General features: G+C 34.5%; 5 protein-coding genes and 1 pseudogene across 8 annotated transcripts; 2 read left to right on the plus strand and 4 right to left on the minus strand.

The window, feature by feature from the left end:
* Window positions 1–24: 24 nt before the first annotated feature.
* Window positions 25–2,711, minus strand: LOC122302686. The gene is made up of 4 exons (XM_043114070.1): window positions 2,052–2,711; window positions 1,260–1,434; window positions 472–749; window positions 25–320 (listed from the first exon to the last, which is right to left on the minus strand). The coding sequence occupies exons 1-4, from the start codon at window positions 2,508–2,510 to the stop codon at window positions 213–215; spliced, it is 1,020 nt and encodes a 339-aa protein (XP_042970004.1). The 5' UTR covers window positions 2,511–2,711; the 3' UTR covers window positions 25–212.
* Window positions 2,712–3,011: 300 nt separating this feature from the next.
* LOC122302689 (cystinosin homolog) lies at window positions 3,012–6,488 on the minus strand. Its single transcript, XM_043114072.1, has 8 exons — window positions 6,226–6,488; window positions 5,986–6,118; window positions 5,537–5,626; window positions 5,292–5,416; window positions 4,180–4,222; window positions 3,558–3,675; window positions 3,424–3,473; window positions 3,012–3,325 (listed from the first exon to the last, which is right to left on the minus strand). The coding sequence occupies exons 1-8, from the start codon at window positions 6,342–6,344 to the stop codon at window positions 3,188–3,190; spliced, it is 816 nt and encodes a 271-aa protein (XP_042970006.1). The 5' UTR covers window positions 6,345–6,488; the 3' UTR covers window positions 3,012–3,187.
* A 142-nt stretch (window positions 6,489–6,630) lies between these two features.
* On the minus strand, window positions 6,631–10,996 carry LOC122302687 (cystinosin homolog). The gene is made up of 8 exons (XM_043114071.1): window positions 10,764–10,996; window positions 10,523–10,655; window positions 9,503–9,592; window positions 9,252–9,376; window positions 8,512–8,554; window positions 7,585–7,702; window positions 7,387–7,436; window positions 6,631–7,083 (listed from the first exon to the last, which is right to left on the minus strand). Exons 1-8 carry the CDS (start codon window positions 10,880–10,882, stop codon window positions 6,934–6,936), a joined length of 828 nt encoding a protein of 275 aa, XP_042970005.1. The 5' UTR covers window positions 10,883–10,996; the 3' UTR covers window positions 6,631–6,933.
* A 2,470-nt stretch (window positions 10,997–13,466) lies between these two features.
* Window positions 13,467–15,498, plus strand: LOC122302214 (annotated as a pseudogene).
* Window positions 15,499–16,626: 1,128 nt separating this feature from the next.
* On the plus strand, window positions 16,627–17,460 carry LOC122302693. Its single transcript, XM_043114080.1, has one exon. The coding sequence runs from the start codon at window positions 16,669–16,671 to the stop codon at window positions 17,272–17,274; it is 606 nt and encodes a 201-aa protein (XP_042970014.1). The 5' UTR covers window positions 16,627–16,668; the 3' UTR covers window positions 17,275–17,460.
* A 207-nt stretch (window positions 17,461–17,667) lies between these two features.
* LOC122302691 (protein WVD2-like 7) lies at window positions 17,668–21,760 on the minus strand. Of its 4 annotated transcripts, none has more exons than XM_043114075.1 (9): window positions 21,489–21,760; window positions 20,390–20,965; window positions 19,945–20,310; window positions 19,770–19,828; window positions 19,563–19,637; window positions 19,057–19,132; window positions 18,880–18,981; window positions 18,686–18,796; window positions 17,668–18,398 (listed from the first exon to the last, which is right to left on the minus strand). In XM_043114075.1, the coding sequence occupies exons 1-9, from the start codon at window positions 21,555–21,557 to the stop codon at window positions 18,156–18,158; spliced, it is 1,677 nt and encodes a 558-aa protein (XP_042970009.1). In that variant the 5' UTR covers window positions 21,558–21,760; the 3' UTR covers window positions 17,668–18,155. The 4 variants fall into 4 exon arrangements, with proteins under 4 accessions (XP_042970009.1, XP_042970012.1, XP_042970008.1 ...); XM_043114078.1 differs by having other exon boundaries at window positions 18,880–18,942; window positions 21,489–21,758; XM_043114074.1 differs by having other exon boundaries at window positions 19,057–19,159; window positions 21,489–21,758.
* Between the last annotated feature and the right edge of the window lie 686 nt (window positions 21,761–22,446).

Raw genomic sequence — 22,446 nt, forward strand, 5'->3', positions numbered from 1 at the left:
CTCCAATGGCCAGAAAGAATACAATTGCACAAGGAATTCTCTCTGTTATTTAGAACGGGGAGATTACCATGTCATTTATTTCACCCACCACAACAAAATCTCTGAGCATAACATGCCCCAAGTTGTCAAGATTTACAACAAACAATGAACTGAAACTATCTTAAAAGATGGCTCTTAAAACATGAATGGACAAAGTAAAAAGTGTAGAGGGGTTATATCCTCCGAGAAAGACCAAGAAATACAGCAGCTGATGAGATTTGTACCCTAAGATCGGCAATATCCAGATCATGTCCACCTTCAACAAGACCCCACCTGTCCATCTGCACAGACATAAGAAAGAGCAATTATAGTTAGGAAGAGAAAGTCACGGGCTACATCCTAATGTCATTAAGTGTTCATTTCAGCATGTGTGCAAGACAGAGAAAAGGGAAGGTGGGGGAGATGGGAATAATCCAATGAAAGCGATGAAACCTGCAAATCTTCTTCAAGTCTAATCAATTCAATCGCTTCCTCAATTTGCAATTTCCCGCGAGAGATCCCAACTGCAATAATCAAAGAATGTGCTGCAGCTGCAATAGCATCAATTGCTGCCAATTCACAGTCATCTGTTTTCTTCAGAAGGTTATCTATGGCCTTTATGAGACCATCTTCCTGCTTCCCACCAAAAAAACTGGAGTAGACGACAGGCTTAAAGCCAAATTCAGATTCTACCCAACCAAGTAAAGGATCGATTTTCTGCACTTGAGATTCTACAAATTATAAAAAGAAAAATTAGTAAGGTACCATAGACTACATTATTTAACACATAAGAAGATCCATGTCCACAGTCCAGTAAAAAGACCGTCTGATTACACATACACGTAAAGCATTATATTATACCTAACTATGGCAATATTTACTTTAAAAGGACTCAAGCTGCTAGAAAGAAATGCAGTTTTCTAGAATGGGCACTGATGACATACTAAAGAATTTCCTTTTTTTCCGGATTGGTGACATACTAGAGAATTTCCTAAAAGAAACTTCTTACACTTTCAGCAACATGAAGCTCCTTTCCCAGAAAAGAGGTAGACTCATCCAAGTATTCTTAACAATCTGGATAAAACAGTCTATAAAGACCAGGAAACATAACTATAAAAAGTGATAAAAATCCATTCGCAACAACTCACTATAGCCTTAGCACTATTCATTGAAGAAGTATCACTCTAAATCAAATACACATTATAATTTAAATCAAGGAGTCAAGAGGTACGATTACATACCATAGACGCCACGTGTCAGATCATTATCTTCTGGTGCTCGACAGAAGACCAAATCTTGGTTAAATTTCTTCAACAAATATTCAATAATCTTTGCTCGGTTGAGTGGAACTCTTTCCAGTGCAGTACAAGCAAGTCTCATTAGAGGCATTGTGAAGGGTCTGATCCCATCGATTTGCTACAAGCAAGAAAAAGTATGAAAAAACCAATGTCTAAGCAAAAGAAAGCACAGCCCTGAAAAAATAAAGAAAAAGAGTGAATTTCAAAATCATTTGAGTCATTGTAAATCCTTCCTTTTTTTTCAATTGCAAAGAATTCGTCTCCATTCATCTCATAAACAAGTTTAAAACTGAGCATAAATTTCCGATGGAAAGAATAACATAGAATTAGCTTTTGCAAAGTTTCTAAAGTAACAATATTAACGAAATCTTTCCATTTCTTACTTTATTATGTCCAACTTAACGTATCCCAGAAGCTGGAAACTTTGGTCTCTGAAGAAGAGCTGAATATTCAGAAATTCGGGAAATACTTCAAAGGTGAATTAAAGAGTAGTCAGATGCCGTGAAAATGTAAACAAAAATGCCTATTTCAGTCTTTTCAGATAAGATAGCAGTACCACAATCCAAGCTTTAGCACGAAAAAGGATGACAACCCATTCGAGTTTAAGCAAGTCCAAAAATAGCCACAAAAGTATTCGATAGTCGATACAAATAACATAGAGAACCGAAGTAAATTTTTTAAAAAAAAATGATGTAATATAAAAAGAAATTTACATAATTTTAGCGCACCACGAACCTGGTATTCCCACTCAGCAGCAATGGCCTTAGCGAGAGGCAATGTAGGGAGCTTGAGGGGCGTCTTAAGCGTCCGATAATCAAGCATCACCGTCCACCCAATACCATCATCGGCTTCTCTTAACTTCACGTCCTTGTAGAACCTCCTCCCCACTACGGACCCTGTCACAAAGGACATCGGCATCGTTACAGAAGACGCCGTCTTGGGCTTCGAGCTCGGCGCCTTGACGTAAATTCTGTCATCTCTGTCGCTTTTGTTGGTGTTGTAATTGCTATTGCCGTCTTCTTGACCTTCGGATGAGAACGTGAAGGAAGAAGAAGGGTCGGCGGATTGAGGGTCATCGGCAGTGGCAATGGAGCTGGTGAAGAAACGCGTGTGGGACTGGGATGAGAGTCGTGTGAGAAATTTGGGGTTTCTTTTGAGATAGTTTAGGGTTTGCTTTACCAGTGAATTGGCCATTAATTGCCAATTGTCTCTGGATTTTTGTTTCGGAGCTTGTTGGAAACGTGTTCGTGCTAAGCCAGCTAGGGTTTTGACTGTATTTTTTTCCAGAGGATTTTGGATTTTGGATTCTGGAAGATGATTGTGATGCCAAATACAGTCTACCCCGTAAGAAAAAATCTAATTGTAAGGCTGTAAGCTATACATTTTTTTTTTTTTTTTTTTTTCATGAATATTTCAAATTTACTCACTTTTCTTAAAAAAAATATCATAAAACTGTAAATATAATTTATTATTTTAGACCGAATTTTTTTTAAAAAATCTGTAAAATACACTAGCATTCTATTTTTATCTTACTCCAAAGAAATGATAAAAAATAAGTCAAAGATAATAAATAAAATCTTATTTCATAGAGTAAAATAGGAATATAGTTTATAGCATGACTCGTATTGATGATTAGATCTTAATATAAGACATTATAAAAAAAAAATTGATAATTTAAACGAACAAACAAACAGCTTAGAAAAATTCATACACCTTTTTTATTCCACATAACGGCACAAGCTATTCTATCTTATTCATTTCATTATTTGTAAAATCATGTGTTTCTTCCGAGGGAGAAAAAACAGTGAAACCCACGAAATTCAAGTGACTTTTACATTGAGTAGAGCAAAGTTTATGCATATTCATTCAGACTATTGGCTGTCAAAAGATAAAACAAGTGGCTCTGCCTCTATACTTTCCTCCATGGATTTAGGGGAGACTTGGGGTTCCTTGTGAGGATAGAGCACAAAATGTTGACACATGAATATTATGTCAAAGGTTATGGACACCTGCAACAACACATTCCATCAAATATTTTCAAATAATAATAATAGGCAAAAAAAAACACAAAAAAATACAGATGCAGGCAACACAGTATATTCTATACCAGGCATAACAACATTTTTCCCATGTTCCCACGAAAGTTCACCGAAGAACCTGGTCAAAGGCAGCAAGTTAGTGATATATCATGCACGGGGGAGAAATTTAGATGGCAAGATCTATAGTTGGGGAAGAAATTACTTTGATCAATAGATTGCACAGCCATTTGCATCAAATTTGTCACCCCTCCACAAAAATCCAGCAAAATGTAACCAATGCTGAATCCTTGCGTGTTCTTTCTCACAAAGTTCATAAACACCTATTTTTCACAACAAAAAAGAGAAAGTCATTAATACATGTTGATGACCACTTCAGTTGTGACTTCCAGAATAAAGTTTGTACAGCTCCACAAACTGTTAAGTGATTGCATTCACCATTCCATGCGGTGAAGGCAATTGAGACAACAACAATTAGTGAAACTTCCCTCTATTACCAATTAATAGGGGGTAAACAGTTTTCAGAGCACATCAAAGCCATGTATGTCAGAAAGCTATCTCACTTCAGCATGTAAATTTGCATGTCATTATCTAGTATATGATAAGAGAAGCATATATTTCAAAAACTGAGCCCAATGCCATTCTACACATCAACGCCCCAACATCAACCCTCCTGTCCCTATACATTCTTTTAATGTCAGTGCCTGTATGGACTTTCCATGTACAAGGAAATTGTCAGATCGCACTGACCAGCATGACCAAAAGATTAATCCTTTCAGCATCTCCTTAAATAATACAAAACGACTAAAAGGGATAACAAATCTGACCTGAGGAATATATTTGATGACTGTCATGAAAACTTGAATTGAGCTGCAAAAGAATTGAGTTCATAGCAAGTTTGAAGGAAACAATATCCTAGACAAACTCAGTTCTTTTGAAATTAACTGAAGAGAGAAAAATTGAGAAGATTCTGATAGATAGGCATATGGGAAAAAACACTTTGTTCAGTAATCTGCACCACTACATATCACAAGCAATATATATTACAGTACATGCAAATTGTATATTTTTACTCGTAATCCCTCCTTTTGTCTCCATTTTTTGTGGGAAGAGTTTGCAACGTTACTGGCACAGGGGAAGAAAGGTTATCCTACATTGCCTATTTTTATCAGTAAGGATACAAAAGCCTCTTTTCATCAGTAAGGATACAAAATAAATGCCCCCTTAAATTGAATATAAGCAATGAAGGTAATCAAGGTATACAGATAGCAATTATCTGCCCCAATATTGGCTGAAAATAGGACATTTCATTTTGCAGTGTTTGGGGGCCCATTAATTTCAACCTAAGCAGCTTAATGATCACTGTGAATGTGAGATCCCTATGACCAAGTGACAAGGACACCTTTATCAAGTTCCTAAGTTAATCCATATCATCACGCCAAATTTCCAGTAACTCAGCAAAAAGCCAGATTTAAGATTGTCCACTTTCACTAGATTAGTTGGCCTGCCAGGAAGGCCTTCACACCAGTGTAAAGAGAAAAGTTTCACAAGAAGAGCAGTCTAGAGTTTCTTTAACTTTCCAACACATGGGCTTCAGAAATTTTCACAAACTCTAAAAGACAACAGATTATACATTGTCATTATTAGAGAGAAGCTAAGCATTAAGAACCAAACAGGGAATAACCGTATCTTATTATCTTATACTGAGTGAAAAGCATTTTATTGCCCAGAACTTTACAGCAGCAAAACTAGTACCAGATGAAAAGCATTTTATAGTTCTACACTATTGTTATTCTAATATATCATGATGATGTGAAAAAGCAAACTTAGAAAAAAATCACTTCGCATCTAATGCTCATGTCATGGGAATGACCATGTTGCAGTCACTATTCAAAGCTGAAATTCAAGGTGAAGAAAAAGCAGAAATAGAATATCTTACTTAAAGATGGAGATTAGCGAAAGCCAGGAACGGCTTGGCAAAACTATGAAAAAACAAACAGCAGCAAACAACCATACGACGGATACGATTGCAATGGTTATCTTGGAAACCTTCTGACCTCCGCGCTGTAGGAAACCATCAAAAGAGGTCGAATGAAAACACTCAATATCTGATAAGAGTACTAAAATAAAGATCTGCCACCTGTAAGGTGGAAGAAGATATGGTCAGACGAGTAAACCACAAACTTCATAGATTGCAATCTGGAGCAAGATAATTGATGTCACAAGAACCGCGTGAATAGAGAAAGCAACATCATTTGCAGCCACAGGTATCATCTGCAGTAATCAGAATAACAACAAAACAAATGAAGGGTAATAATTTATGTACTAAACATTAAAAAAACCAAAAATAGAGCGCTCAAGCTTTAACAAGCAGAAATGAAGTTAAACCATTCAGATTCTACATACTGCCAATTTCAAATATTGCCTTGATCTTAACTTGCAGTCTATTTTTTAAACCCAAACAAAAAATTACCTGATGCGCTGAACAATAGATAAAAGCAACTAAAGTGCCCATATCATCCTATCATATTTCAAGCGATTATCTTCACCTAAAGAAAAATTTGAGAAACGTACAAAATTAAACAATAAATTAATTTCTGTTCTTTTCTTTTCTTCAGGGAGAAAGCACCAACCTGTCCATAGCCGTATTTTTTGTAGTATTGCTTCTGAATAGCGGAGCTAAAGTAGAGGGACGCGTTGTGTATCAGATAAGAGGCGTGCTTCGTCAAGTTCAATATTACGAAGTCGAAGCTCAACCCCACCACACTATGTTCACATCCCCAAAAAAAAAAAAAAACCGTAGAAATGAAATCCAGGCCGAGAAAGAAGATGATAAGAAGTCGATGAGAAGTCATTTGCGTTGCAGGAACTACCTTTTCCTACGGAAATTAGAGATGAGTTGCGGGTAGTAGCACAAAGTCCACGACAGGAAAGCAGTCCATCCCAGAACCTGGTAGGTGATTTCCAGCGGAATTGAATTCCACGAAGCCATATCTCTATTCGACGGTGAGAGTGACCAAGAATTTACTTTTCGTTCTACATTTTTCCGGGGAAACAGTCGGATGTAGCGTCTTCGAACAATTTTTACATATATATCCCCTTACACGTCATCTTCATTCTTTTTGCTGGATGCGTGTGGCCCTTACGTGGAAGCTTAAAAATCTTTTTACCCTTAACACCATCCCAACAGATCCAGGATGGTTGGATTTATTATCTAAAACTTTTTATCATTAGTTAGAATCTATTACAATTATAAAATAAAATAAAATATAAATACCTTTTTCATATTAAATGATTGTGTATTTAATGCATTAATTTATGAGTTTGAAAGTAAATTCTCTCAAATAATCACATGCGAATGGTACAAATACCTTTGTTACATGAAAATACATCATTTTTATAAAACTACGTAGCACCTTTTAAAAAATAGTAACAGAAAAGTTAGAGCCATGCTTGACTGGTTTTGTTGCATTACAATTTCTGCCGGTACTACCTTTGGCCTAAAGCCATTTGTTTTCGTGTAGAATGGCCATAAACCTTGAGTCTTGACAAACTTTTTACATGATGGACGATGAGGAGCTTTACACATCTTCTGATTGTGGCTGATCATCAGAAGACTTAACAAGCGGCTCTCTGTCTTCCTCAATGAGTTTGGGCGAGACTTGGGCATTTTTCTTAGGATAGAGGACATAATGTTGACACATGAAAATGATGTCAAAGAATATCGATACCTGCAACAGCATATTTCACCAAGTTTCCATGACAAACAAAGAAAAATGTCAAAATACTAGTTGTCTGTTGATGCATGGAATAATGATTTCAATGACCAGTGAAATATCAATAACACTAAGTCGTATTTAAATGATTAATTATTAATTTAAAACAGAAAGCGAAATTAACAAGAAGAAGAGTAGCAAATTTATATGCACATATATTATAGTAAAAGCGTGAGAAATGCAAGAGCATTGGTAGATATCAGTTGCATAAGGCAAAGAAGGTCATAGTAAATCAAAAAAGTGGAGAATATTCTGTACCAGAGACAGCAACGTCTTCCCTATGTTTCCATAAAAGTTCACCCATGAACCTGGAAAACATACAAGTAACAAATCTATTATGCCTTTCTTTTTTCTTTTCTTTTTTTGATAGTTAGAATATTATGAATTTATTTTTTCGGGAGGGGGGTAGAATAAATTTAGATGGTAATATCTATGGTTCAGGAAGAAATAATAAACCTTGATCTATAGATTGCACAACCATCTGTGCATAATTTGTCACCCCTCCAAAAAAATCTAGTAGAATGTTTCCAATGCTAAATCCATCTGTGCTCTTTCTTGCAAAGTTCATAAATGCCTGTATTTCATAACAAATCCATTAGTACAACATTGATGGCCACTCCAATTCTTACTTTAAGTACATAGGTCACAATGCCATCACAAAATATTAAGCAATTAAGAGCATATTTCTCGTGATCTTATGAGGCAAAGACGATTAAAACACCTGAGATTTAAAAAAAAAAAAATTACCCTTATTGCCAACTAAGCAGAAGTGAACTACTTGGAGCATATCCAAGCCTTGGTTGTCAGGAAGCTATCTCGCTTCAGCTTATTTATGAGGGCCACTTTATGACAATAGAAGCATATATTATATTAAAACCACCAAACCCAATTCCGTTTTCCGGTTGGTGGTCCACTTTACCCAATTGCTATGAAGTAATGCTACATAGAGTCGTAGACTACGCAAGCGCCGTGTAGTAATTTTGAAAAAAAGTAGGGTCCACTATTAAAAAATTAATTTTTTTTTATATGGGTCCATATTTATTCACTTTTTTCAAAATGATTGCACGGCATTTGCCCACTCATGATTGCAAGTATCATTTCTCAATTTTATAAGCTTTTGATAAGTTCTCAATGTTATAAGCTTAAGGAAATACAATGAACAAAGCCAAATTTTTATGCTTGTCCGAATAACCTACTATCCTAGTTCTTTTCTTTTCCCATGCAACCCCAAGAATAATCAAGTAATTGAAGTTCCAATATATTATGGGTACAAAAGAATGAAGCCAATGTCTGTGCTGGAGCCTGGCTAGTCAAATAGAAGGTAATTATTGGGCTGCATCTATCAGAATAACCAAAAGATAAAAAGTAATTCATGTATCTGACCTGGGGAATATATTTGATAACTGTCATAAAAACTTGAATTGAGCTGCAAGATAATTGAATTCATAGAAAGTTAGGAAATTTAAAATTGGGTCTAGACATCATCAAAAAGTATAATAGCAGTCAAAGACAACACTTATTGCATCATGTTCTGCACCATTATATAGGGTAAATGGCATAATAACGGCACAGTACCGTCAATTTACAAAAACACTTATTGCAACCCCTCCTCCTATCTTTATTTATTTATTTATTATTATTATTATTATTTTTTTTTTTTTTTTGTGCAGAGGAAGGGGATGGGTAGGAAGTGTTGGGAATGCTATAAGACAGAGGAGAAAGGCAACTACCCCAGAATAACCCATTCTTTCAGACAAGAAAAAAGAAGAAATGCCGCTTGAAGAAAAAAAGCAATGAAAGGAATCAGGGTACAAGGATTTGAAATATCTGCTCCCATATTTGCCCAAAATAGGACTCACCATACAATTTTTGGGGTCGGTACTTTCAACCTAAGCAGATTTGTCATCACTGTCTTAATGGCAATCTCACTCTTCCTTATGGCTAAGCCATAACTTAGACAGCTCATTAATGATAAATTTCAACGAAGAACCATACTCGACAAGTCAAGAAGGTAATACAAGATATTATGCAGATGTGAAAGATCAAGCATAACTTGTCAACCGGTAATGCCATTTACTCAAGGTTGAAATTCAAGGCATAAAAACATAAAGAGAACAACTTACTTAAAGATGGTGATCAACCAAAGCCAAGAATGAGTTGGCAGAGCCATCAAAAAACAAACAGCAGCAAATAACCACACAACAGAGACAATTGCAATAGCTATCTTGGAAACCTTCTGACTTCCACGCTGTACATAACCATCAAGAAAGACAAAATTAAATACTCCACTCTCTAAGAAGTTATTAAGATAGAGATCTCCCACCCATAAGATGAAAGAAAGCATGAACTCAGGGAAAAAGAGTGAACCACCTACATCATAGATTACAATTTGGAACAAGGTAATTGCTGTCAAAAGAACAGCATGGATAGAGAAAGCAACGTCATTTGCAGCCACAGGAATCATCTGCAATAATTTAAAATGACAACAAAACAAATAAAGGGTTAGTATAAATAAAAATAAATAAAGGGTTAATAGTGTATGCGTTAAAATTTAAACAATTAGATTTACCACTTTTCAGAAATTTAAGCTTTTGGACCAATGTGTGATTTGACATTATATTAGAGCAGAAGTCGTGAGCTCAAACCTAACTCCCCCCTTCAGCCCCCATTTAATTAAGTAATCTATGTGTTAGGCCCACTTATTAAACGGGTGTAGCCCACAAATGAGGAGGAAAGTTAAAATTTAAATAATTAGCTTTACTTCCTCACTTCCACCCATCATCTTAAACTTTAAAGATAAATATTGATTCAATGGTATGCAAAGAACACAAAAACCAACACGAGCACTCATTCTTCAACATGCACAAATTAAGTTGACTGTTCAGATTATAGACACTGGAAATTTTTAAATGTTGCCTTGCTCACTTGTACATGTGTCTCTCAAAACCAAGACAAAGAAATAGCCGAGACTATTGATAGACGTAACTCGATTCCCGTACCACCCTACATCTTTCAAGTGAACATCTGATATACGGCATCTCCCCCCCTCCCCCCCCCCCCCCCCCCCCCCCCTCTCTCCTCCTTCTCTCTTTTCCGCGACCAAAATAAAAACTGCAGGTAGAAAGTCTAATCTAGGCTAATGTCTTCTGCAGTAGTCAGCAAAAAAACACCACCACCTTCTTGATGACAAGGGCTCACCCAGAAATGGGAATTTGATATTCATTACTTCAAGTTCACTACTTCAACGCCTCTGTCGACATCATATGTAATACGACCACAGCAATACGTAAATTGGGTATAATCATAAACTCAACAAAATTATTTACTCTTAAAACTAAAAATAAATTGTGTATGTGTGTGTTTTTTTTGGCGTTCGTAGAGAGAAAGCACGAACCTGTCCATAGCCGTATTCTTCATAGTACTGCTTCTGAATAGCAGAGCTGAAGTAGAGGGATGCGTTGTATATGAGATACGAAGAGTGCTTCGTCAAATTCAGTAGCACAAAATCGAAGTTCAACCCCACCACACTACGTTCAGGTCCCCAAAACGAAAAGATTTAACAAAAATGAAAAATCATGGAAATGAAATCCAGGACGAGCAAAAGGATGATGAGAAATTTGTGTTGGGAGGAATACCTTTTCCTACGGAAATTCAAGATGACTTGCGGGTAGAAACTGATGGACCATGATAGGAAAGCCGTCCATCCCAGAACCTCATAAGTGATCTCCAGCGGAATTGAATTCCACGAAGCCATTTCTCGATCGCTCTCTCGGAGAGCGAACCCGTATGAACGTTAATAAAGGAATCCTTTTTCCAAACGTTCAGAGTCGGAAGACCATGTCCTGTCCCAGAATGGCAGTCTTTTTCTTGTACACAGTTAACTGCTATCAGGACCGTCCGATATGTGTATGGTGCCATGAAGTGGTGGGCCCGGTTATGAAGTTGACGGCCCCTCGCCTTAACAGCATTTCTCTATACAATTTTTTGTTTTCTTAGTAATTATGATATTTCATTTATATTTATAGATCATATACTTAAATAAAATAAAATATAGATATTTTTTATAACTACAATCATAAAAAAATATCATATAAAAATAAATTTACAAATTATTATAATTTTATATAATATGTTAAATTTATTTTATAATAAAAATAATTTTACAATCTATTGTACAATATTAAACTACATTAATTTATATATTTATTTTTATAGAATTTTTTTTTCTAATTAAATGATTTTTTTATATACCAACTAATTACGAGTTAGTTGAAGTGGAGAAAATCCTAAATGAAAAATACCATTTTTTTTTCTTAAGTTTATTTGAAATGGAAAACACTAAGGTCACCATTGGTGGCTCCTACTGGGGCCACCGCTGGCCCAAATTTTTTTTTTAATTTTTTTCTTAATGATTAAGAAATTTTTTTTAATTTTATTATAATTTTTTTATATTTTTTAAAATATTTAAAATTATTAAAAAATAATTTTAAAAAAACAAAAAAATAAAAAATTATTTATGCCTAATGGTGACTCCCAATAAGAGCCACCTACGGTGCCTGTAGCACCATCCATTTGAAATTGAAATAACGGTACGAGGAATTTATCTTTACTTGTTCGAGAGAAAGTTCATTCGCCTTATCTTTTGATTTTTTAGATTTAGTATTGATTATTTACAATTTATTTTTTATTTTTTGGTTAAATATTTACTATCTTATAAAATAATTCACAACAAAAAATTAAAAAAATATATTAATAATATCATTTTTGTTATTTTGAGACTATCTAGGTGGATATTGTTATCAAAGATAATGATGGGCTAACAATTCATTCACAATTTATAGAAAAATTTAAATATAATAATAATTTTATTATATTTAAACAAAACAAGTTAATATAAAAATCAAAATAATATTATTATATTTCATAATTGTATACAAATCGTTATTTAACCGTAACTTTATCATTTTCCCTGTTCCAAAGTCCAAACTGAAAAAAATAATAATAATAATAATAAAATAAATAAAAAAATAAATTATCGAAAGTTTGAGCCCTACCGCTACGAACCAAGATGGAATTAAAGCCCAATTCATTCATCCAATCCCATTATAAACCTTGTAGGGAAAGTTGACTATCAACTTATCCTGACCGCCCCTTTAGTTGGACTTTTTCTGAAGAGTGCCGCTACTCTACGCCTGCCCATGACCTCTCAATCTTACTGTTAGTGTTGAATTATTATTATTATTATTATTTATTCAATTTTTTTTATAATTTTAAAATATTTTTTAAAAATATAAAAAAATACTAATACACTAATAATAACTTTTTTAATCATTAAGTAAAAAGAAATATTAATAAAAAATCAAAATGTGTGAGGTGTCAAAATGAGCGGACAAAATTTTATATTTATAGATCAAATACTTAAATAAAATAAATTATAGATATTTTTTTATAACTACAATCATCAAAATATCTTCCAAACACGAATTTACAAATGATTATGGTTTTGTATAATATGTTATATTTATTTTTTAATAAAAAAAATTTATAATTTAACGTATAATATTAAATCACGTAAGTCTGTAAATCTATTTTTGTAAAATTATTTTTATAGTTAAATTATTTTTTTTATAAGCCTACTAATTATGAGTTAGGTGAAGTGGAGAAAATTCTAGATTCCTCTTAAGTTTATTTGAAATTGAAATAATAGTAGGAGCAATTTATCTTCTTTTTTTATTTTGAGCAATTTATCTTTACTTGTTTGAAAGAGATTTCATTCATCTTATTTTATGATTTTTATTTTTATGTAGTATCGATTATTTAAATTTTATTTTTTATTTTTTGGTTAAATATTTTATGTCTTATAAAATAAATCACAAAAAAATAAAAAATATTATTAATATCATTTTTATTATTCTGAGACGTATCTGCATAGACATTGTTATAACGAATAGAGATAGGATAACAATGTTCATAACTTATAGACAATTTTAAATATCATAAATTTTGTTTTTTTGGAAAGAAAATATAAGAATAATTTGTATTATATTTAAATATATCAAATCAAAAGAAAAGTTAAAATCAAGTTTAAAATAATATAATCATATTACATAATTGTATACGAATTGTTATTTAAGAGTAACTTTATCATTTTCCTTATTCCAAAGTCTAATCTGCCAAATTTTTTTATAGGAATTTTGAGTCCTACGAACCAAGACGGAATTAAGCCCAATTCATTCACCCAATCTGCCAAGTTTATTAAAGGATTTGCATGAAGACATATCAAAATCCTTCGGAGACTTCGGACACCGCTAAATTGAAGTTGTCCTCAAGTCAAAAAAATGGCTTCGTGGAATTCAATGCTGCTAAAAATTATGTACCAGATTCTTGGATGGTCACAGATACAGAAAGAAATAGCTTTATGGAATTCGATTCCAATGGAGGTGATGTACCAAGTTCTGGGATGGACCCCTTGCCTATCATGGACTACAACTGCCTATCCTCAAGTCATCTCCAATTTCCGTTGAAAGAGGTCGTATTAGTATTGTAAAAAATCTATAACACGAATTGTTGTCTCTTCCATTTTTTTTTCTCGATCGGCACGGATATCATTTCCACGGCTTTTCAATCTTGTTGTTGCTTTCTTTCCTTTTCTTTTTGGTGGGTGTGAACCTAGTGTGGTGGGGTTGAGCTTCAATTTCGCAGTGCTGAATTTGACGAAACATTCCTCGTATCTCATATACAACGCATCCCTCTACTTTAGCTCCACTATTCAGAAGCAATACTATGAAAAATACGGCTACGATGAGGTTCGTGTGCTTTCTTCTCTTAGTGTTTAAAAACCAGAAAAAGAGAGTAGAAAAAGAGTAACGGTCAAAACAGAAGAGAAATAAGTTTTCAATAAAGCATAAGAAACCTTTTGTTTAGGGTTCCACCCCATATGTACACATGTAGACAATGCCGACAGAACGTATTTGGACTGCGTTGAGACAATGAATTTTAAGTTTAGAACATTGGGATCTGCTTTCCATTGATTTTAGGCTCTTTGTAGTTATTGTTCTGTTTTTGGTTGTATGTCCAAGTTGAAGGTTTTTGGTGTTCTTTACATGAATTGGGTACCATTTGTCTTATTTGTTTGTATTATAATTACTGCAGATGATACCTGTTGCTGCAAACGACGTGGTTTTCTCTGCCAACACAGTTCTAATGACAGCAGTTATCTTGTTCCAAATTCTAATCTATGAAGTATGTGGCTTACTCGTCCACACCAAGTTCGTATCTTCTTTCATCCTACAAGGGTCCATCTTTATCATAGTAATTGTTTTTGCCAAGTGTGCAGTGCTTTAATTTGATCTTCATTTCTTGATGATTTTGTACAGCGTGGAAATCAAAAAGTCTCCAAGATAGCAATTACAATTGTCTCTGATGTGTGGTTATTTGCTGCTATTTGTTTTTTCACAACTTTGCCAACACATTCCTGGCTTTGGCTAATATCTATCTTTAGATAACTGTTCTGTTTATGTTTTTGTACCTTTGAATTTCAACCTTATGTGAATGGCACTAATGGTTGACAACTTTCATGTCTGCACACTGCAAAAGATGGTCATTTGATACTTAGTGATTGTCCCTCTTCATCTTGCAGCTCATTTCAAGTAATCATGACAGTAATCAAATACATTCCCCAGATCAAATTACAACCCCTTTTCATTGAGACGGTGAACGCACAGAATAAATAAATTAGGAGGAAAGTCAATGTCATCTATTCTAGGTGTTTTTATTATCTGAGATACGTGATCTGGAATAGCCATCCACATTTTAGTTATGAATTTATTATGAAATACAGACGTTTATGAACTTTGCGCGAAAGAGCAAAGATGGGTTCAACATTGGTAACATTTTACTCGATTTTTGTGGAGGTGTGGCTAATTATGCACAGATGGCTGTGCAATCTATTGATCAAGGTTTCTTTTTTCTTCCTCAATCATAGGTTTTAACATCAAAATTGATCTCCCCCACCATGCATAACATATTCCCAAAATTCAATGCTATTTTCAGGTTCTCAGGTGAAATTTAATGGAAATATGGGGAAGATGTTGTTATCACTGGTAAGGATTATATCTTTGCTTGTCTAATTTAAGATCAACTTCTATCCCTCGTACTATGCTTTTAAGGATTTTTTGTATGTTGGGATGTGTCTAAAAGATTGGATGAAACATGTTGTTGCAGGTATTTATTTTCTTTGACATTATTTTCATGTGTCAGCGTTTTGTGCTCTATCCTCGCAAGAAGTCTCGAGTCTCTCCTAAACTCATTGTGGAAATTAGAGAACCACTCGTCAAGCCTGCCGACTGCCCACAATCAGAAAATGTATAAACTTTGCTCTGCTCTTATTATAATTTCACAGTCAATTTTAATGGCTGTGGTTATTTTCAAAAGAAACAGAAATTTTATGTGAAACGAAATCAATTATATGGAACATAAAATGTATTATAAATAGCTATTATGTAGGAAGATTGCATGTGTTTGTGCTTATATAAATGAGGGTTTGGCTTACTTCCTCCTAAATAAATACTCACGGGATACGTTATGTTAAGAAGTAAAGAGACAAGATTGGAATATTGATAGAAAAGTTAACTTATTTTATCACTTAAAACAATATTGCCCATTCATTTTTCAAATAAAATGTTTCCAGTGAATTTTTAATATGATGCAAGTCAAGCCCAATAAGATCAGGATGTTTGGTGAATGACATAATATAAGAATTTTATTGTAAGATAATTTGTGAATGGTAATGATATAATTTAAATTTAGTATTTTTTAAGTTTTGAGAAATAAGAGAAAAAGTTATATAAAAAATATTATAAAGTTAAAATTATTGTTAATATTATTTTTATTTTAAAATTTTAAAAAATTAAATTATTTTTTATTTAAAAATTTATAAAAATTGTAATTATTAATTTAAAAAAATATAATGATTAATTTAAAAATATTTATATTTAAATAATATTTAAAATAAAATAAAATGAAATAAGGTGGAATGAGAATTATTACCAAACATGCATGCTTGCTCCTCTTGCATGTCTTTAGTAGCATCATAGAATAAATCAATGAAATTAATGTAAATCTAATATCAGATGCTGTTCTCAATTTTATAACTTTATTCATAATAATTAATTTTTTATGGCCCCATTTAAATAGTAAAATATTTTATTTTATCTAATTTTATTATTATAATTTATCTAAATTTTTATATAAAATATAATAAAAAATTAAATTTTTTAAATTTTAAAATAATAATAATATTAAAAAATATATTTTAATAATATTTTATTTAATTTTTAACTTTTATTTTAAACCATTCAAATATTAATCAGCCAACTCGATTTCCGTCAATTCATCTGTACGAGTTGTCAGATCTTACTTTGCTTGGTCCACAAGTAGTCAGCACAACTTGCCCCCCAAGCTTCTCTCCCCTATAAAAAGAGAGTCACAACTCTAACCTTTCTCATTCATTTTCTTCCAGCCCGCGACACGCACCAAAACATGAAGAGAGAGGGTCGCCAACATGGGATGGTCAGGACTTCCCGGATCCTACCTGCTTCAGTAAATCCAAGACCCGAAACCCGGTTCATCAACAAATTTGATTCACCCCCGACTGCCGGGTTGTTCACCAAGGTGCCATCCAAGCCCACCAATCACTCAAAGTTTACAGGGAAGTGTGGCACCCCACGGTGCACCGGTTGTCACGTGCACCCAACAGGTAAGTCCAAGCTCAAGGCCAAAGGAGCACAGAAGCTAAAGTCAAATGACTTCAAGATAAATTCTCGGCTTGTCAGTTGGCGGGTCGTTGATGGACAACCCGGATTGAATTTCCCTAGGATTTCTGCCACTGATCTTATAGATCATTTGTCAAGTGATTATATAAATGATGATGAAGTTTATGATCTTGATGATGAGCATAATGAGTCGGTGGATCTTACATCTACAAACAGAGGGAACGACGACGTAAAGATCGATACTAAAGTTAATAACGAAGAAAAATATGTTCTTGATGATGATGATGATGATAAGATGAGTTTTTGTGATGTGGGGTTCAGATTGGATCGAATTGAGGAGGAGGAAGGTTGGTGCTTAGTGGGGGAATGGTGATTGCTAATCTATGGTTAATTTATTATGTACATTGACCATTTCGAATGATTCCTTTCTATTATGCTTCCTTTGTTAACTTAAAATCATGTAATGTACGACTTCTCGTAGTTGGAGAGGTTGTCGCATATGCTCTCTTATTCATGTTTTTATAATTGCAAGTGTCGGCAATAGCTTTTTAAAGTATTATTCGCTTATCATTCCAATGAATAATGTCTTAAATCTATATGAAAAGGGAATAAATAAATTTACAACTTGTAAATTTGTTAGATTTATTTTATAATAAAAATAATTTTATAATTTATAATATTACATCAAATTATTTTAATTTATAAATTTAATTTTATATAATTTATTTGTAATTAAAATATTTCTCAAAATTTTCCAGATGCTGTCTAGAAACAAAAAGGGCATATCATATGGGCTGAAAATCTATTGGTGAGCTCTACAACTATGACTTGACTCTTGAGATATATGGGCCTGAGCGAAGGTGATAGGCCCATTATTGGACCCATAGAAAAATTTACTTTTTAACGTAAGATCCCACGTTGGACGAAACCTTTTCTAAATTCTATCTCAACAACTCCATAGGTGGGAAGGATCCTCCTAAACTACCCGATGACTTCAATTCATTTATAATGCTGATTGCTGGGTACAGATGAAATGGAAGTATTTTACAGTGCATGTCTGCTGAGTACTAATTTCATTAAGAACTGCTGGATAAACTTCTGAGATTTATCCAAATCCAAGTGCTGATATCCCTGGATGTTTCTTTTTGGCACACGGAGTCATCGTGCGTATCTTAAAGTCGCTCTAAGCTTTAAGCAGCAATGGTGTTATTGAATGATATTTGACCTTGTTCAATGATATTCTGCTTTCCATTCCTAAGTGCGATATTTGTGGCTATGGCTATCCATCTGAATATTTGGAGACGTATTCTCATGAGTATCCACTATAGATTGTGGAGTGAGAGTACGAGTTGGAGTTTGACTATCCTTTCCATGGAGATGCTTAGAGCCGCTTCTTTTGATTGAAGGCCTCTGAGGAGGTAGAGAGGATGTGCTCTCTGCCATGATGCGAGTGGGCTTTCTTCCTAGCTTGGGTGACTGTGGATGTGCCAATGGCATCTGCACATAAGAAAGGATGGATAATCATAACTTTCGCAGATTAAAATAACATCACTCAGGATGGCCATTTAAGTTTTACATAAATGAAGAAATCGAAAGACAAATGAATTTCGATTTTTAGTCTATGTTTTCTTTGATGCTGTATTAAATTGATGTTTCTGTTGCTGCTTTATGGTCTGTTGTGAGACTTTATTACAGGTCTCTTACAGTCTCCACAAATGACAAACAACATATTTGGTGTAGCAAATCTATTTAACGATACCGAACAGCTTAGGTCACAAAGATACCTTATTCATCTCATTCTGTTGCTCTTTTCTTTCCTTGTAAAAACTAGGCAGTGGCCTGGCTTTGAAGCAAAGGCTTTGGCGCAGTTTTCTAATTTCTGTTTCTGCTTTCTCCTGCACAAATGGTCAATGAATTGATGTCATTGACTGACAAAATATTTCAAGATTCAAATTTAGCTCAGTGATGAGATAACAACCTTGATTTTTGTTTGCAGCTGCACTTTTTGTGCATCATTAGCATTGAATTTGTCTTCTAGCTTCTGGAAGCAACAGGGGAGAAATGGCAAAGATATACAAATCTGTGAGCTGCATATTTATAGTCCATGAAAGAGTTCCTTATATAAAACTATGAAAAGACCCAGACCAAGCCTTGCCTTCTTTCTTCTTGCAGCTCTTTCCTCTGTCCTGAAGCTAAAAGGGGTGGATAAAATTGGGGACTGCATTTTGTTTCTGCATGCACTCAAATATTTGGTACAACTGGCATTAAAATAAAAATTATTATCAGAACCCAAGGGCCTTTTAACTCCTTCAAAATTATCTGTTCCACATCGGATATTTCTAAAATATCTATTTGATCTTATAAACTTGGCCTTCTAGAAACAATAGTGAAAATAGTTTGTTAATTGTGTTTTCTTTCCTTTAAAAAAGGTTTTTACCCATTACCACGAGTCCCATTAGCGGTAGAGGAGGAATTGATGCATTTTTTTTCCATACGATTACCGCCCCTATAATCTGCCTAGAAAGAAAAAATTGTCTCTAGTATAAAGAACAGTCTACGTATCCCCAGTTCCATTCTCCACCGTCCCTAGTATTGGGAATGCACTATTTATTAATCAAATATGAACAATATCTTGCAACAATCTTAGTGAAATATGCTTACTCAGTGGGAAGCAAGCGCCATTTTTGGCTGACTTTTGTTCTCTCAGAGGCTGAGGGATCAAGTGGTGTCCTGGCCCTGTGATTTGCAGACATCAACAATTCACAATATTTATGTGCAAGACTTAAAAATTTTAAACAAATGCCCCATCTGTAAGAAAACGTATAACTCTTGAAAGTTTTTCTTTTTTAGTTTCTAAAATTAGGGTACCTTCTCTCTGCTGACCAAGGGGTAGCTGAAGGATGCCTTCGTACCTCATTTTTCGATACCTGCAGTTTGAAGATGCACTCATCTTAACATGATTGATGAGAACGGAAAAGTTGGTAGTTCATTCAGAAAAAGAAAGCGGTCTATGTGAACATGCGAGGGGAACTAAGAAAAGCACCGTAGTTGGGGTCTTCAAAGGAGTCAAGCAATCTTTAGATGTCTTGGAAGAAATAGCACCAGGTCTTGAACTTTCAATCTTCCGGATGACTTTTGAAGTTAACCTATTAATTTCTCTAATGGGAGTGAAATTGACTGACTTGTAATGTGATTTTGGAGTTGATTTCTTCTTATCTGCTGAGTGTATTGCAGACTTCATAATCATGGGAGTAGCATTGTTATCCTTTTTGGGACAAATAGGATCCATGTCTTTGGCAGGTGAAGATGGGACCTTGGTTGCTCTACCATGAATCAATGAACTTGAGGAAGAAAGTGATGGTTTCTTCTTGCTCATTGAAGCCAAAGAATCTTGATTCGAGTTTGAGCTCTGTTGCCATAAAAATTATGTAAGCACGATGACTTAGAAATCAAAACCAAAATTCATGAACATAAATCAAATATGGTACCCTCAATAGAGGTTTCTCCATTTCGGGCGTCCCACCGAGCTCCATTTCAGCTAACTTGTGATTATCAACATCCCTAAGCTGGTTCGATTGTTCAACTTCCAACGAATTCACCATAAAAACATGTTTTTCAGGTACCAGATCAGCTCCGTCCACCATGCGATTTTCAAACTGACCCTTCTCAGCGTTTGAACCATACTCATTGTCGTTGACAAAGGCATATGCTGCGGTGTATGGAGTAGCGACCACATGTTGTTGGTCAATAACCTCGTTGGAATTTGGAATCACTATCTCCGAATCATGGGGACTAATATTGTTAGCTACTTCTTCTTCAGCTGTTTCATTGTTTGATGCAGCATTAGCTTGTTCAAGCAAAGCTGCCGCCTTTTGAGCAGCGATTTTCTTGTAATGAGCTTCAAAGAAAGCTTTCTTCTGAGCTACTGAGCCAGGCCGGGAATACCTTTCCGCCTCTTCAACATAGCGGTTGTGAGAGAAGGTAGACCATTTCTCCCAAGCTAAGGACTCTGACATGAACCTCCCAAATGAGATTGACTGCCCCAGAGCATGAATAGGGTTACCCTAAAGCAGAGAAAGATTTTTGAAGCCATTGAGAAACTAAAACTACCGCAATTCAGGCCAATTACAAGATTAAAAAAAAAAAAAAATGAAAGTAGTAATGTAATCTTATACAAGAAAATTAGAAACTGAACGGAGTTCGAGGAACAATATCGTTGGGAAGGTAAAGGAATATGTTTGGTTGGTGAAAAAAATGCAGAAAGAAATTTAGGTCCTTTTCTCGGTTTTTATTTGGAGAGAAAATTTGAAAACTTACCCAATCGGGCCTTACATAATTAAATCTAATTTTTTGAAGCAAGAAATTCTATTAGTGGATGCTGAGATAATTTCTAGTTCTACTTTCTGTTATTTTCTCAGCAACCTAAAATGTCGTGAGAGAAACAGGAAACAAAGAAAAAGAAGACGAATAGGTTCAATACTAAATTTATGCAAAGACCATTCCAGCGAATGGTAAGCAGCCCATAACCATGACTAACAAAAACAAGAAAAAGAGTACTCAGATTGTAGTGTAGTTTCATGAACTGACCTCGTTGGCTTCATTAGGAATGCCAGAAGTGTAGGAGAATGGTTGCATGAGACAAGCTGAGTCTCCCATGCTTCTTTGGTTGTTGAAACCTCAAAAAATCAAAATCCAAGCTTTAGAACCGTTAATGCTCCTCTGTCGTTCTATGCCGTCAATTTCCCATAGGTGCCGTTTAAATTTGAATTTCAAATGGAAAGAAGCGAAGAGTCCATGTCGTAGAAAAGTCGGCCATATGCTGATGGGAAAGAGCAGTGTACTGCAATCTTTTATTTCTGAAGTGGGGTCTCCCCTGCCATCAATGTTTGGAGGAGCTTCGATCTTTTTTCAACTAGCCATGGGTCCCACACCTTGGAACTAATAAACAAAAAAGATATCCACAACGTTCACTTTTTGGCAAATTTGAATTCGAAAATGCCCTCAATTATGCTCTCTATTATTTTTGAACGGTAATCCTAAAATCTGAACAATATTTTTAAAACTGCATATACGGAATTGTCGATGGTTTAAGCAAAAGGGAGGGAAGGAGAGAGGATGATGTTTTGGGTGGTAAGTTAGATGGTGGAGGACAGAGATGTAGATGTAGATGTTGAACTACCAGTAGTTGCAACGTTACCATGATAACTAACGAGGCAAATGTTGTGAGATGTGCGTGTTGGTCCTAGGATGCTTGATATCTTTGTTCTTCTTCATATACAACACCTGAAGCTCCCCCAACACGTTCTTTCACTCTAAATGGGTGGGGGCGACATGTATCCATCTAGAACAAGAAGAAAAAGAATTTGAAACTTTAAAAATGACAACAAAAATAAAAAGGATCAAAGGCAGCGGTTGATCACGGCATGAAAAAGTGATTTATTTATTTATTTTTGAAATTCAGGATGGCATATCGTAAACTTCATGATTTTGTTTTTCATATTTATTTATTTTTGAGCTTTTAGTTTATATATTTGGTTAAGCAAGA

Source organism: Carya illinoinensis, chromosome 3 (assembly GCF_018687715.1).
Source record: "Carya illinoinensis cultivar Pawnee chromosome 3, C.illinoinensisPawnee_v1, whole genome shotgun sequence".
NCBI classification, from domain to species: domain Eukaryota; kingdom Viridiplantae; phylum Streptophyta; class Magnoliopsida; order Fagales; family Juglandaceae; genus Carya; species Carya illinoinensis.

Coding starts and splice junctions, on each gene's coding strand:
- LOC122302686 (XM_043114070.1), bottom strand. CDS start 2,510: ATGGCCAATTCACTGGTAAAGCAAACCCTAAACTATCTCAAAAGAAAC. Junction 750..1,259: donor TCTGACACGTGGCGTCTATG/GTATGTAATCGT, acceptor TATAATTTGTAG/AATCTCAAGTGCAGAAAATC. Junction 321..471: donor GACTTGAAGAAGATTTGCAG/GTTTCATCGCTT, acceptor ATGTCTGTGCAG/ATGGACAGGTGGGGTCTTGT.
- LOC122302689 (XM_043114072.1), bottom strand. CDS start 6,344: ATGGCTTCGTGGAATTCAATTCCGCTGGAAATCACCTACCAGGTTCTG. Junction 5,417..5,536: donor TCCAGATTGCAATCTATGAA/GTTTGTGGTTTA, acceptor GGTTTCCTACAG/CGCGGAGGTCAGAAGGTTTC. Junction 4,223..5,291: donor TCGCTAATCTCCATCTTTAA/GTAAGATATTCT, acceptor ATTCTTTTGCAG/CTCAATTCAAGTTTTCATGA.
- LOC122302687 (XM_043114071.1), bottom strand. CDS start 10,882: ATGGCTTCGTGGAATTCAATTCCGCTGGAGATCACTTATGAGGTTCTG. Junction 7,703..8,511: donor TTATCAAATATATTCCCCAG/GTCAGATACATG, acceptor TATGAAATACAG/GCATTTATGAACTTTGCAAG. Junction 7,084..7,386: donor GGAAGACGTTGCTGTCTCTG/GTACAGAATATT, acceptor ATGCTGTTGCAG/GTATCGATATTCTTTGACAT.
- LOC122302693 (XM_043114080.1), top strand. CDS start 16,669: ATGAAGAGAGAGGGTCGCCAACATGGGATGGTCAGGACTTCCCGGATC.
- LOC122302691 (XM_043114074.1), bottom strand. CDS start 21,557: ATGGGAGACTCAGCTTGTCTCATGCAACCATTCTCCTACACTTCTGGC. Junction 20,966..21,488: donor TTCCTAATGAAGCCAACGAG/GTCAGTTCATGA, acceptor TCTCTGCTTTAG/GGTAACCCTATTCATGCTCT. Junction 19,638..19,769: donor CCTTGGTCAGCAGAGAGAAG/GTACCCTAATTT, acceptor TGCAAATCACAG/GGCCAGGACACCACTTGATC.